Source organism: Falco cherrug, chromosome 10 (genome assembly GCF_023634085.1).
Source record: "Falco cherrug isolate bFalChe1 chromosome 10, bFalChe1.pri, whole genome shotgun sequence".
Classification (NCBI taxonomy): Eukaryota; Metazoa; Chordata; class Aves; order Falconiformes; family Falconidae; genus Falco; species Falco cherrug.
Window position 1 is genome coordinate 19,543,095 of NC_073706.1, and position 14,583 is coordinate 19,557,677.

Genomic DNA, 14,583 nt, shown 5'->3' on the forward strand with positions numbered 1-14,583 from the left:
CTGGGTGAGGTATACAAACCCCTGCTAATGCGCCATTAATGCAAATTAGCTCCAAATGAGTTCATTCATGTCCTGTAAGAAAGGCAGCCTGAGAAAACACTGGACAGATCTTTCTGTGGCTGAACTTCATCACATCTATCACAGTCAGAGAGATAATAAGGAGTAGTTCTGTTGCAATCCTTTAAAGGATTGAAAAGGAAAGTACAATCACTGCTTGCGCCAGGACTTTCCTCAGGCCATGATCACAATGTTGAGACTTGAATTATAGCCACACTGTCTCTTTTGGTCAATGTTTATTTCCAGAACAACATTACAGGGTAAAAGTGGCTCTTGAGGGAACCTGGTGATTAGGCTTTTTTAAAAGAGGCAAAGGTGAGGACTAGGGTTCTTGAGGGTACTATTTCTACTACCCTCCTCAAGTAAATAATCTGAAAAAGTTATTAAATTCTGGTTTGGATATCACTTGTTAGTCCTTGAGGGAAACATTGCCTTTAAAAGGAAACTGTCCCCAAAATACAGAAAAGGAAATATGATTAATATTTAACATACCAGTGGTTACTATGTTTGTGTACTGATAATGTCCCAAGTCTAATGACATAGCTGGTGTCTCTTTTCTGTGCTTCAGATCCTGTCTATGTGGTGTCTATGGAGAACAAACCCAATGTGACAGAGTTCATCCTCTATGGACTGACACGAGACAAGACATTAGCAAAAGTGTGCTTGTCATTATTCTTAGTCTTCTATGGCACTATCATTCTTGGAAACCTGCTTATCATCATTACTATAAAGACAAGTGAACAGCTGAGTTCTCCCATGTACTTCTTCCTCGGTTTCTTGTCTTTTGTAGATATCAGTTACTCTACTGTCACAGCTCCCAAACTAATTTATGACCTTCTTGTTGAGCAGAAGACAATCTCTTTTGTGGGCTGCATAGCTCAAGTGTTTGCAGGCCATTTCTTTGGGTGCACTGAGATCTTCCTTCTCACAGTGATGGCCTATGACCGTTGCATTGCTATATGCAAGCCGCTTCATTACACAAATATTGTGAACAAACATGCCTGTGGCTGGCTGGTGGCAGCTTCTTGGGTGGGAGCCCTTGTACACTCAGTGGTGCAGACCCTGCTGGTCATTCAGCTGCCATTTTGTGGGCCCAATGAGATTGACCACTATTTCTGTGATGTTCACCCTTTGATGAAGCTGACCTGCACTGACACCTACATCATTGCTGTCAGCGTGGCTGCCAATAGTGGTGTGATTTCCGTGAGCTGTTTTGTTGTTCTTGTTGTGTCCTATGCTGTTATCTTGGTTTCTCCGAGGACACGCTCTTCTGAAGGGCGTCTCAAAGCACTCTATACATGTACTTCCCACATCACCGTTGTAGTTCTGTTCCTTGGTCCGTGCATCTTCATCTATATGCGCCCTTCCACCACCTTCTCAGCAGACAAGATAGTCTCGGTCTTCTACACCATCATCACGCCTATGCTCAATCCCTTGATCTACACTCTCCGAAACGAAGAGGTGAAAAATGCTATGAAAAAGTTGTGGAGCAGAAAAGTGAAGAGGAGTGAGAGATGAAACCACATAGCGTATGTGTGTAAGATGGTGTGAGCTTAAGATGGTGTGAACTTAAGATGGTGTGAGCCTAAGACACCATGGGGAGGGAGAGAGAAGTGTTCAGAAGAGACTTTCCAGTGATGTTGCTCTGCTTTTGCACAGCTGTTCAGAATAGGGCTGACACAAAATTCAAGGTTTTATGTAACTGCTTTTTTGGGACCTGTCACTCAAAAGGATGTGACGTTCTTGTCAGCTACGAAACCTGAGCACTGGGGAAGTCTTGTGGCATTTGCTTTCAGGCACCTCGTAGCTGTATCTTGGGTCTTTGTCCAGGCTTCTCCTGGCATTAGGAGAAGCAGCCAAGTATTTTGAGAGGTTTTTCTTTCTTACTAGCAACTAAAACCTTTGGACTGGACAGTAGCATCTCCTTACATTTCTGCACAAAGGTGGTACTAATCTTCCAAGAGTAAACAAACCTTTCAGTCCAGCACAGTATTGGCAGCTTTTATCTAACATATTTTGATGTGTTAACAGGAGGTCTCTAGAACTAAGCAAGCCGTTAAGGAAAGCCAGAAGCCTTTGCTCAAATGGGATTAATTTCATGGCAAACTAGGACCGTGAGAGAAGTAGGAGGTTGTATTAGGTCTCCAAATGACAGGGAGAGATGGCAAGTTGTACTGAAACACCAATAAATAAACACCAATATTTAAATATTAAAAAGAGTTTCCCTGTACTATAAACCTAAAATTCTGGCTATTCTTGCTTGGATCAATTTCATTTAAAGGAGCCCTGTTGTCTAACACCTTTCTGAGACCTTGAGTTTATTTCATAGGTGACCTTTATAACCTACCAGGGCAGCAATCTGAGCACTGTTAAAGACCATAGACGCTGACTGATCCCCACTCCAGTGGAATTATCAAGACAGTTTTCATAGCTTTAGTTAGATATTAGATGAAATTTAATGTTTTGTCCAGTACTCTGGAGCCATTACACTGGTACTACCTAAAGGATATGTATCTCAGTGGAAATATGAGCATTAAATACCTGATCATGCTGAAACACAACCAAGTTCCTAGCCGAACACCGAGAGCATTCCTCAATTTCCTAACAAGAATGTTACTGTTTGGTTGACATTTTCCTCAGCCATTTCCAGTACAGAAATGTAGAAATGCCCGTAGAATCTGATGAGTCTGGGCACTGCTCTTCTACTGGTTGCCTGTGGTCAAGGCATGAATTTTCTAAATTTTCTAAAAGATTCTATTGGCACTAATATTTTGAGAGGGAAAGCAGAGGAACAGAATGTCCTTCAAATAGTTGACAACTCACTCATTTGCCTCAAGGGTGACACATGGAGATTGAATACAGCAATAAGCCCTCATTACTTTATGATGGTAGTAAAATTAGAAGTAAACCAAGACTACTCGGACAGAGTTTTTATAATTTCTCCATATTTCCAGACAGAGTAGGAAGAGAAAAAGGTAACAATGACTGAAAGAAGAGGAAGAGTTTATCTTTCCTGCTGTTAGGGTGTAAAGACAGGCATATAGTCACCAAGATTTCCTTTCTAGTTTTCCAGGTTCTTCCTAACTGGAAGAGGCTACTCATTTCACCTCCTGAAGATGTAGCAGAAATGGCCATAAAATTCAGTAATCACATTTCTTCTTTTACTAGATTGCATGCTTTCAGAAACTAGTTTCCAGTCTTTAAAGTTCATGCCATGTGTTTGGTTTACCTTGGCTAACTGCTGGACAACCCCCCAGTCCCTCTCTCACTCACCCTCATCAAGAGGACAGGGGGAGAAAATGAGATAAAATAGTTAAAGCTTGTGGGTTGAGACAAAGACAGGGGGATCTCTTATGAATGAACATCACGGGCAGACCAGTCAGTTCAAGCTGATTTGAACTCGAGCCACAGTTCTCACTGGCATACCACTGGTATCTTTGGACTGTGCAGACCTTCCTTTGTTATAAGGAATGAACACTCGTATTATTTTATCTTTAGATCTCATCCCGATGAGGCATTGATCCAGTCTATCCCTGAGTGACTGCAGTCTCCCACCAATGCTACCTGTCCTAACTCTGCAGCATCTCTCATCTCAAGCAACATTTCCTGATGCCTGACACTGTCTCAATGGTAGTACAACCCTACATGTATGTTTTTATTGCCAGAGACTTGTTTTTTCATACAAAAGGCTTCTGAGTGCTTAGAAGCATGTGACGCCTTATTCTCTCCTTATCAGCCTTCAGGACTCCACACACAGAAGGTCACTGAGCAAATTGATGTGCTGTTGCACACCAAGGGACCCAACCACCAAAACTGTTTAATAAGGCCCTTGGGTAGCTGCTTGGAGTTTGGTAATGACACAGTTCTCACAGGTCCAGCTCCACTGGCAGAAAACTGTCTTTTGCCCATGTTTACTTCCAGTATGTTACCGGAGCATTTATATATTGTGCTGGGATGGGATGACTTTAGGGAGAAGGCAGATGTGGGAAACACAGAGGTCAGTTCAGAAAGCCTTGGAGGTGTTGCCTTGTTGGATCTTTCTGTCCATATGATAGATAGAAAATGAGACATCGATATCATCACAGTAACATTTGCTTGCAACCTGTGAGAAAAAGAAAAATCACTTGAAAAGCTCCTGAAACAAATTTCTGTGCAACAAGAAACTTAAACAAGGGCCAGAATGTGGGAATTATAAGCAGGAGGAAGAAGAGTGGAACAATGCCCTGACCTGTCAGATGAATAACTTGAAACAGATTTGGAGTGAATGATTTAGAATGTTTTCAGACAACAAATGCCATGGAGTTCATTTCATGTTGATTGCATTGGATTCATCTAGCATGGAGCGGGTATCTGGTCTCCATCTATACTCAAGGACTGCAGTACTATTTTCTATGGGATATGTCATCTCACTATAGTGTAATGATCTAAACAAGGTAAACCAAGTCATGCCTTTAAGGTGTTTATTCCTCTTCATTGACTGTACAGGGAGCCAGAGCTGTTGTGCTCACACTGCGATGCCTGTTCTGCAGGTCTCTGTCTAGTGCAATGTCAGGATTCACCTGATTCACCAGTTCACCCTCTCTGGAAGACTACTGAGCCCTTGAGAGAGGCAGCGAGGGAAAAGCGGAATCATTTCTAAACTGGTGCTGTGACTTGCAGACATATATTCCAAATTGTGCAAAGGGAATGGGAAGGCAGGAGAAGAGAGGTGGACCGTGCTCCTTGCAAACACTGCTCACCACAATTTATAATGTGACACTGCTTTCCCTAGCAGGCAGAAGAGCAGTAAATGCACCATGCTCTATCATCCATGAACCTTGGAGCTGTAGTGCATCCCCTTCTCTCCCTGGTCAGCCCATGACTTCGCCCCACACGTATGCTATGGGAGCCTGAGCTGAAGCGATGGCACCAGGAAACTTCTCCCATGTGACTGAATTCATCCTTCTGGGACTTTCTGATACAAGGGAGTTGCAAGTCCTCTTCTTCATCTTCTTCTTCCTGGCCTACATCATGGTTCTGCTGGGGAACCTTCTCGTCTTTGTGACAGTCAGGACTGACCCCAAGCTGTCCTCACCCATGTACTTTCTCCTCTGCAATTTATCCTTCATAGATATCTGCTACATTTCTGTCACCTCTCCCAGGTTGATGGTGGACCTGCTCTCCCAGAAGAAGGCCATTGCATTTGCAGACTGTATAGCTCAGCTGTTTTTTCTGCACTTTCTTGGGGCATCAGAGATGTTTCTCCTGACTGTGATGGCATATGATCGCTACGCTGCCATCTGCAAGCCCCTGCACTACACAGCCATCATGAGCCGGCCAGTGTGCTGGACCCTGGTGTCTGCCTGCTGGGCTGGGGGCTTCCTCCACTCCATTGTCCAGACGCTGCTCACAATCCAGCTCCCCTTCTGTGGCCCTAACACAATCGACAGCTACTTCTGTGACGTGCCTCTTGTCGTTCGGCTTGCCTGCACAGACATCTATATCACTGAGTGGCTCATGGCTTCCAACAGCGGCTTAATATCCCTGCTTTGCTTCCTGGTGCTGGTCATATCGTACACATTTATCCTTGTCAGAATCAGGGTCCACTTCACAGGGGGGCACTGGAAAGCACTCTCCACCTGTGCCTCGCATGTGATGGTTGTCACCCTCTTCTTTGTACCCTGCATTTTCATCTACCTCCGTCCCTTTTCTACCTTGCCCTTGGACAAGCACATCTGTGTGATCTACACTGTCTTCTCCCCGGTGATGAACCCCCTCATCTACACCCTGAGGAATAAGGAAATGAAGGCATCCATGTGGAAATTGTGGAAGCGCTGCAGAGGCTCCTGAGACAAGCTGGTTTTGCAGCAAACCTGGAGTTACCTTCCTACAGACTAATGGCAGACTGGGGCGTGGGAACAGGGCTGGAATCCAACATGTAGGGCAGTATCTGAAATCCAAAGGGTGTTTTAATTCCAGTTAAGGGATTTACCTAGCCTTGGTTTCTTCAGACCTGTAGATTTCAGTGGCACTGTTCCCTGTTTCATGGGCTGTAAGTCCCCCCAGTCCACCTATGGATTTTTCATTGCTGCAGGACAGATGAGACATTTGTAAGGTTTTTACTGATCACATCGCTTTGCAATTATAAATGCAGTTGCTGATGACAATTAGAATGTCCTTCTCTGCGCCCTCAAAGTGAAGTCAGGAGGACCAAACTCTTGAGTACAGAGTGGCAGCGTTATGCTTTGAGGTTTGTGATGCAGTGAGTGGATTACAAGTTCTGCTTGGGCAGAGCTCAGATGTTTGGGATAAAATTCTAAGGAAAAAGCAATTGTGCTGTGGAATATAGTAGGGTCTAAACAACAACCACTTGAGCCTTGGATCTACATGAATGGAAAACGTTGAGCAGCCTCTGAAAATTGCTTGGAAAGAGTAAACCAACAGAACTTGCACTAACATTGTCACTGTTTATTACAAAAGATGGGGAAACTTTTAAGGTGTGGATATTTCTTTTCCCTGAACTACAAATCAGAAAGACCTGAAAAACTGTGCTCTTTGTCAGTGTCTTTTTTCCCCCTGTTGTCTTGTCTTTGCTCTTTGATATTTGTTTCCATGATGTTCCTCTGTTTCACATAAAAATGGATGGACTCTTCCCACCACCACAGCCTTTTCAAAACCATTTCAGATCCCTTCTTACCATATTACCTACTGCTACCACAAAAATCTGGTTAGAAAGTGGTTCTGGAGCCTGAGTGACCCCTCTTTCCACATTGTTGGTGAAAGAAAATAATTTCCTCTCCTTCAGCTCCAAAACCATTAGATGCATAGAAAAAGAGACTGTGCTGTCCACAGCTTTAGGCCTCTTAGGTTTCAGACTGCTTCTTGGGTTTTGGACTGCTGTTTATTAGGCGTTTTTGGAATTACTTGAAATAACAAAGTCAGTTTATCTTTAAACCTGGGCTTACATTTAGCAAAGCATCACTTCAGGACGATGTGGAACTAGGATATTACAGTCTAGGCATCCCAGAATAGTCTTATTCCACTTTTGGTAACTCTCAGCACTGTACAAATAAAAAGCAGCTCTGAGAAGGCTCGTGTCAGGTTAGCAGTGGAACTTTTATGTGGATGTATAGATACTGGGAGATCAAAGATGCAAGGGAAATCTGGCAGGTAACTCAGTCCCTACCAGAGAGACTTAACAAGCAGTTACACAGCAGCTTCTGCTCGGGTCATACAGGCACTGCTGAAATGCACATCAAGGTTATTGCCCAACATGGAAAGCCAGCAACTCTGCCTGTGTTGAAACCCGTTGCTCTAGCAGAATCAAACAGGAGCTGTGACAGAACGGTTGGCCTTCCGTCATAGGGGAGAAACTGGAAATGGGAAACTGGTCTTTCACCACTTATTTCGAAGACCGGAAGAACACAAGTTTCGTATTAACCAGCATAACTGCTGGATACCTTCCCACAAGAAGCAAGAATTAGTCTTTTTATTTACCTTAGTACATGGTCAAAGACCTGTCTTACCTTAGCATGACAGGGTAGCATGACACAGTATTTCAGGGTACATGAGAGAGTAGTGGGGTTATGTTCACATTGAGGCACTTGGATCCCTCAGTTTGAAGGGCAAGGTATGAGTTCTTGCTTCCTACACCTTTATCAGTCTGTAGCTGTACCTGATGTAAGGTACGTGACCTCAGAAGTAATCAGCTTCTCATCTGATCTTTTTAGTTAACGGTGAAGATGTGTGGATCCTAGGGCATGAGCATCTCTGTTCTAAGGGGAGATGAACAGTGCCCGAAAAGTGCCTTTTTTTTTTTGACCACAAAGGAAGCTTAGAGTGATGATATCAGATGGACTCCATTCTGGGGCAGATTTGGGTGAGATAAATCAATGCGCTTATTCATATTTGGAATGACTTGGAATAATTCAGCCTGCTGCTGAAGCTTATAGCTAGAATCGTGCTCAGCTATTTGAACAGAGTACATCTTATACCTTGTTGTCACCACATTAGTATATAATGCAGTGGTATAGCCTTCAATACAATATAACACAAGGTGATACGTTAGCAACAACTAGCAGCAGCAAACAATAAATATCACAGTCAAGTAGCTACAAAATATAAGCTCTTCAAAGGATGGAGCTATTTATAACTGGTAATATTAAACATAAATGTTGAAAGCCAGAAACTTGCTAAACAGTTTCACTTGTGGGGGATCATAATTTTCAAAGAAATAAATCCAGTAGAGTAATTGTCTCCCCCTCAGACATGCTATTGCTGTGCTTGGCCACCAGATGGAACATATGCCAAGTGTATTTAACTCGCACACTGCTACGCATGTTTACAGGGAAGTTAAAGATCTGGAGATTTTGTTTGTAGGATTTTCTTTAGACATAGAAGGATGCCGATTTTTTAAATGTTTTTCAGAACGTAGTCATACTTCTCTCACACAAGTGAATTATTAAAATCATACAAGGGAAAATCTATAAAGGAAGAAGTGACACAATTCGGCATTCTACCTGGGGAGAGAGCAACAGTGTTTTGGGAGGAAGGCTAAAGAAAACACAAAAGGATTTTGTTCTGCAATGTGTTTTTGATAACTGACCTTTCCACCCTGCAGGTTCTGTACTCCTTCAGCAAACTTTACCCTTTAGGAAGGCAGCAATTATATCACCAACTCCATCAGAAGTTCTGTGTCTGCCACCAAGAGAACACTGGAAGTTTCTTTGGGCTAGAATGATTTAGGACTGGTGTTATCCCACCTAAATTAGGGCATCCCACTGCAGCATCTCATTCTGGAGCTTAGATGGTTCAGGGTCTCTCAATAGGGAAAAATACACCTTTAAAGGGGAAAAAGTAGAGAGGGTTGGATGTGAAAAACTTGATGCTATCTGCCAATAAGCAGGTACAAACATTGTCTACGTCTGATCTAGTCATCCAAGCTCCCTCCATACCCGGTGGAGAGAGGCAGTCCCCAAATCCAGCTGGTTTAGTGTGCACATGAAGATTGTCAGAGTGACATGTGATGCTGCTTGGTTTGATATTTCAGAGCTGCAGTGCATCTCCTGGGTGCAGCTGTGCAGTGGATCCGGAAACATGGGCCCGTTGTGTGCATACAGCATGCCCATACAGCGAGGTCCCTTCCAACCCAAGCCATTCAACAATTCTAGGAAGTAGGATTCATCTCTCTGATGTTAAGCTATTTAAATAGCAGGTGACTTGATCTAATCTAGTTGTCTAGGCTGCCTTTATAATAGAGGAAAGAAACAGGCCCTCTCAGAAGAGAAATAATCCTATCCCTCTTGCAAACTCATCTTAGGGGTCATAGATTGTCCTCTGGATCTGCTTGTATATAACCTTTCACTAAGAGAAAGCAGATAACCTGGTTACTGTTAGGTGAGACTTTTTGCATCCCATATCTCCTCCATCTTACTTGCATCAAATCTCTTTGCTTGTGCTGCAGTGCTGGTCTGAGATATTTGATCTGCCCAGGGCACAGGGAAAGCTCTGGAGATGCTGTACGGACAGTGCTGAGGGGCCACAGCACCAGATACGTGTCTGTCTTTTGTAGCCGTCACTGCAGTGACTAGTTGACTAATTTCAGTTTAAGACTCTGACAATGACAACACAGCAGACTACAACAGTTTTCCTTTGCAGCTTGTCTGGACTTTCAGCCTTGTACTGAGGAGCACACAGATACCAGTCCTGTTGTTATGGTTGTTATGTCCCCAGGATAGATGCACAGAGTGGACTAGATGGAGAATAAACATGTGCTTTGATCCCAGCCTTGTTTTCTGGGCAGGTGAATTGCTGCAGAGGAAGTGGGAGGCTTTCTACTTTCTCTGTCTCTCCTCCAGTAGAGTGCTGTCTTAAATTAATTCTCACTCCCACACCGGTAGAAACAGGAAGATCAGGAGCATTGATGAGTCATAGATCCTCCTGGTCAAGACAGATTTCCAAATATCTCCTATCTGTGCAAATGATATTTCTTTTTAATGGTGAAGTCCTACTTGTGTAATCTTCCTTTGTGTTAGAGGCAGATGTTGAAATATTAAAATGTCCTCTGGGTCAATTAGGGTAAATTTCAGTTGAGAAATGTAAAAATGTGTAATTCTGAATCTTTTCAGCAAAGTTTTTATTAGAAATTTCAGGGCATATATTATAGAAATCATAGACAATCATATAATATTTAATAACTGTACTTATTTTTTAGATAAAACTAGACACGGAAATAGGCATGAATCATGTTTTATCTCCCTGAGGGAAATGCTTCAATGTTATAAGATACCAACTCCTCAAACTTTTCTGGCATTTTGAAACTTCTCGATCTAAAATGTAATAATGGATTAAAATCAAACTATGCCATTTGACTAGCTAGGCAGTTGGCTTAAAAGAAGTAAGAATAGTTTAAGATATTCATAGATCAGGATCACTTAAGTCATTAGGAGAAATGTCTCATCTGGTGCAAAATGCTATATCTAAAGTGAGGAGAAGCAACCAGATCTCTGGCTGATACGGGTGAGCGTAGCTTCTGCAAAGACCATATAGCCAAGGTGTAGGTTAGAGGATATCACCCCCTAGCACATGGAGGCTGGTCACCCAGTGTTGGGGTTTCACTGTATTCTGTGTTTCACTGACATTTCCCAACTCTGGTGAATCACCACTGCCTCTAATAAAATCCCTGGGCTAAATAGTACTCTATTACAGTAAATTTTTCAGAATTTCTTGTGTGGTAGAGTGTTAACACCTCCACTGAAGATATTGGGTAAAAACATTTGTGGTAAAAATAAGTTTTGTACCACTGAAGCCTATAAACCAAATCCTCAAAACAGTGTAAGCACAGTTATGGGAAGCAGGTGGAAAAATCTTCAGCTGTTATAAATCAGTGGAAGTCTACTCAAAGCTGGTGGGGCAGCTATTCAGCTGATGTTCATTTGTTTTGTTTCATTTCTTCAGCAGGTATAAATCAGGGGCACCAACAGGTTGGAGCTGGTATAAGCTGATGGAGTAAGTTCATGTCTGTGGTAATCAAAAGCTGCTTCTGATAAAGGTCAAAGCTCTTACTAGCAGAGGATTACAGTCAGTGTGAGTAATGTCACAGTGGTGGCCCTTGGCAGAGTATTCCAAAGTTTGGGGGGGGGGGTGTGTGTGTGTGTGCGGTGGGGGAACATGTGTTTGTGCCCTAGGGATGCTGCTGTTTGCACGCAGCTAGTGCAAGCTGGCAGTGGCTCTTTTGTCAGCTAAGGGGCTTATTTTCCCACATGCAATGAGTCTATATAACTTTAAAAAAAAAGATTGCTCCTGTCATCATTCCGTTTCTCAATAAGCCTGCGGGTTTTAGCAGCTTGTGTTAAGTTGAAACTGTTGTTTCAGGATCAGTAGATTTTTGAACTGGGCTGAATGGCCCTGTGCGTTTCCCTAAGTGGTTGTAAGGAAGTGAACAGGTTGGGCAGCAGAATCAGAGGAGGCTGGGATGGGAGACAGGGTCCTGCTCGGAGAGCCAGAAGGGATGCAATTAGCTATCTTTGCTACTTCTGTTACTGTTATTTGTGAACCTATTCACAAATCCAGGTTTTAGATATTTATGAGATACTTCATTAGTTTGAAGTTTTTCTGCCACATAGTGTCAGCCCGTCTTAACTGTATCCTTGCAGTGAAATTGGCCTGCGAAGTGCTTGCTGACCTCCCCAGAGACCTGGAGGCTTGGCATATCCACTGTAAATCATTTCTCTGTGCCAGTATTGCTTTGTGCTGAACTTGCCACTGGATACTATGGTAGAAGTAGTAAGTCCAAGAATGTTGGGTATTTTCTCTTAAGGGGAAGAGCCATGACAAATGCAACAGGAGAAAAACATGAAATTTAAGTGGTTGATCTATGAACAATTCTGCATTTATGTCTGCCACACTGATCTTTAAGCATGCAAGACTTACCAACTGAAAATAATTGGGAATGTAGTTATCTCCCAGGAAGAGCTTATGGGAAAGATGTCCTCATATGTGCATGGGCGTGTGGGCAGACTGAAATAGCAGAGGTGGCTGTGCTGTAAAACTGAAGCTCAGCTGGGCTTTGGAAAGATGTCACTGGGCTGCAATGGTGGTGAGCCTAGGAGCAGAACCACCTCTCTGTGCAAACTAAGGACATCTGCTGAGGACACGTAGGTGAGTTTCTCAGCAATTTCTGGTCACCTCACTGTCTGTTATTGCCTGACGTATGGTATGCCCTAGGCCCAAGGTCAGGGTAGTGGCTTCTGCCCTTGCCAGCACTCAGTCTGTGCCACTACCTGCAGCCAGCCCAGTCCTCCTGTTGCTTGGTTACATCCTGCCCTCAGGTGCACTGCTCGCTCCTGCTTTGGGCCCTGGTTTTAACTAGACTTATGCTTTCTCCTCCCCCTGTGTTGTCATGACTCCTCTGATGCCTCCTTCCCTTCCTCTGCCTGTCCTCCATCCCGATCCAGGATCCTCCCATACAGCCGAACCCACACCACCGTGGTGGGTCACTTTCTTCCCCAAGCAGCCCAGCGTCTTCCTCAGCCAAGTTCCTTGCTCTGCCCATTCAGATCCACCTTGGCATGTACTCCACAGGCCACGCTGGTGTTGGCTGCAGCCAGTTCAACCACCCAGGATGCGTAGGTTCCCTCACAACAGCCAGGTTATCCTTGGCCCTGAGGTATTTTCAGTCCGACAGGCATTGCAATATAGTGAGGCCACAGCTGATGTTCACTGGTGGTGGCAAGTGGCATCTCTGCGTGGTCTTTTGTTGTGTGACTATATCCTGGGATGCCAAAGCTCTTTTTGGAACAGGGGACTGAACCTTGCATTCCCAAGTATCTAATTAGCAGGCTTCATTTGAGTCTGTGGGTTGGTACACATGGCGAGATGGGATGGGGATGCTCTTGGCCATTGATAAAGCAGGGAAAATGGAGGAAGAAATGAGGATTTGGGAGCCTTGATCAAACAGTGGGGTGCTTGTGAGGCAGGGTTTGAGACATGAGTTGCACTGGCAGAGCTGGAGGGGTCAGTTATTTACCTTTGGCTGCCAGCCCTGTGAGTGGCGTGCAGGAGCAACTTGAGGGTGGTCAGATACTGGAAGAGGTCATCCAGAGAGGCTGTGGAGATATTCAGACACTCAGTCTTGTCTCTCTGTCACGCTCCACGGCATAAGGTTGCAGATCAAAACCTAAAACTAGATGTTAAAACTGGAAAGGACCTTGCTGTTTGTCTGGGGAAGCTGTGGGGCCTGGACCGCCTGTGGGATGTGCGCTGTTACGCTTCAGTTGTACTGTGAAAGCTTTCTTCATGTGAGGCAATCTGTTTCATAGTCTGTGTTGGTGATGGACACTTCAGTTCAACACAGCATTTCTCAGTTGCCATTGTTGTTCCCTCAGCATTATGGTATGTGCCATTAAGAAGAAATGTTTGTGCCGGGGAGGCTGAAGGGAAAGTGCAAAATGGACATGCCAGGCTGGTAACTCCTAGTAGATGACTAACAATTTTTGTTTTATGATAAAGTCCTCACCAGAACCAGTGCTGAATTTCAGCTGTTTCTTTATTACAAATCTGTAATTTCCTACTTTTTAAGTTCCATGCATCCTCCAGGAGAAGTGCCTGCTATTTCCTTTGCTTTTCTATGAGGAGATGCTATGCAGACCATTGCATGTATTGATTTGAGACAGATGCTCTGATTTTGACAAGGAAGCCAAATGCAAATTCTGTGTGACTTTTGGGAGCTTGTGTCTCAAGACAAGTAATTTAATATAATTGATTTTTCTCTCCAGAAATGGCTTGGGATGAGTTTAATAAGGCCTCAGTAGATGCTGTTAAAAAGTTGGTGCCTGACAAATTGCAATGGTGCAACTTGGCAGGTGAGTTTATAAGTGTGTGTAAATTGGCTCCACTGTGCATCATTAAAATCTCATGTTCTATCTCTCCTGGAAATTAGCAGCTCTGAGTTTATGCTCAGGTTTGATTATTGCCTTAATCTAGAGGACAGCAAAAGACTGTGTCAAAGGAGAAAAAAAAAAAAAAAGTACTTTGAAAGCTGGCAGGATCTCTACAATGCTTTTGTTGAATCCTGAGAAAACCTGAAGAGGTCCTGGTCTAAGCAATTTTATTTAAAGACTGTGGGTCAAGCAAAGCTACCTGCATTGCGCTGCTGGGGGGCACAGCTTTAACACTGCTTAGATTGGGTTGGCTTCAAGTATCTCTCTTCTGTGAGATGTACATCACGCTGGCAGCTAGCAGTGAATAGTTTAGCAGAACGTCAGGCATTATGTTGTCCTGAGGTTGGATTGTCAGCAGTGGGCTTTAGCCATAAAGTCTCAGATTAAAAATACCAAAAGCAATAGCAGGAGGCCCCTTTTTTGTGGGCAGCATTAGCACATAGTGTCGACTGCTGGCACAGCAATATACTTCGAAGCAGTAGAGATTTTGCGTGGGGTATTGCCCTCCTGTGGCTGTTCGTGGGAAAGTGGGTAACTGGCAGCGGAAGGGCCATGAAGCCACTTGAGGAAGATGAAAGGGCACAGTCCTAGCTCTCGCAGATATGGA

General features: G+C 43.8%; 2 protein-coding genes across 2 annotated transcripts; both read left to right on the forward strand.

Annotated features, from left to right (window-relative positions):
* Positions 1–633: 633 nt before the first annotated feature.
* LOC102050797 (olfactory receptor 4S2-like) lies at positions 634–1,575 on the forward strand. The gene has a single exon (XM_005438334.4). The coding sequence runs from the start codon at positions 646–648 to the stop codon at positions 1,573–1,575; it is 930 nt and encodes a 309-aa protein (XP_005438391.2). The 5' UTR covers positions 634–645.
* Positions 1,576–4,938: 3,363 nt separating this feature from the next.
* Positions 4,939–5,886, forward strand: LOC102050624 (olfactory receptor 4D5-like). The gene has a single exon (XM_005438333.2). It carries the CDS (start codon positions 4,960–4,962, stop codon positions 5,884–5,886), a length of 927 nt encoding a protein of 308 aa, XP_005438390.1. The 5' UTR covers positions 4,939–4,959.
* Positions 5,887–14,583: the final 8,697 nt, after the last annotated feature.

Bases quoted from the DNA above. Each gene is read 5' to 3' on its own strand.
- LOC102050797 (XM_005438334.4), top strand. From the start codon at position 646: ATGGAGAACAAACCCAATGTGACAGAGTTCATCCTCTATGGACTGACA.
- LOC102050624 (XM_005438333.2), top strand. From the start codon at position 4,960: ATGGCACCAGGAAACTTCTCCCATGTGACTGAATTCATCCTTCTGGGA.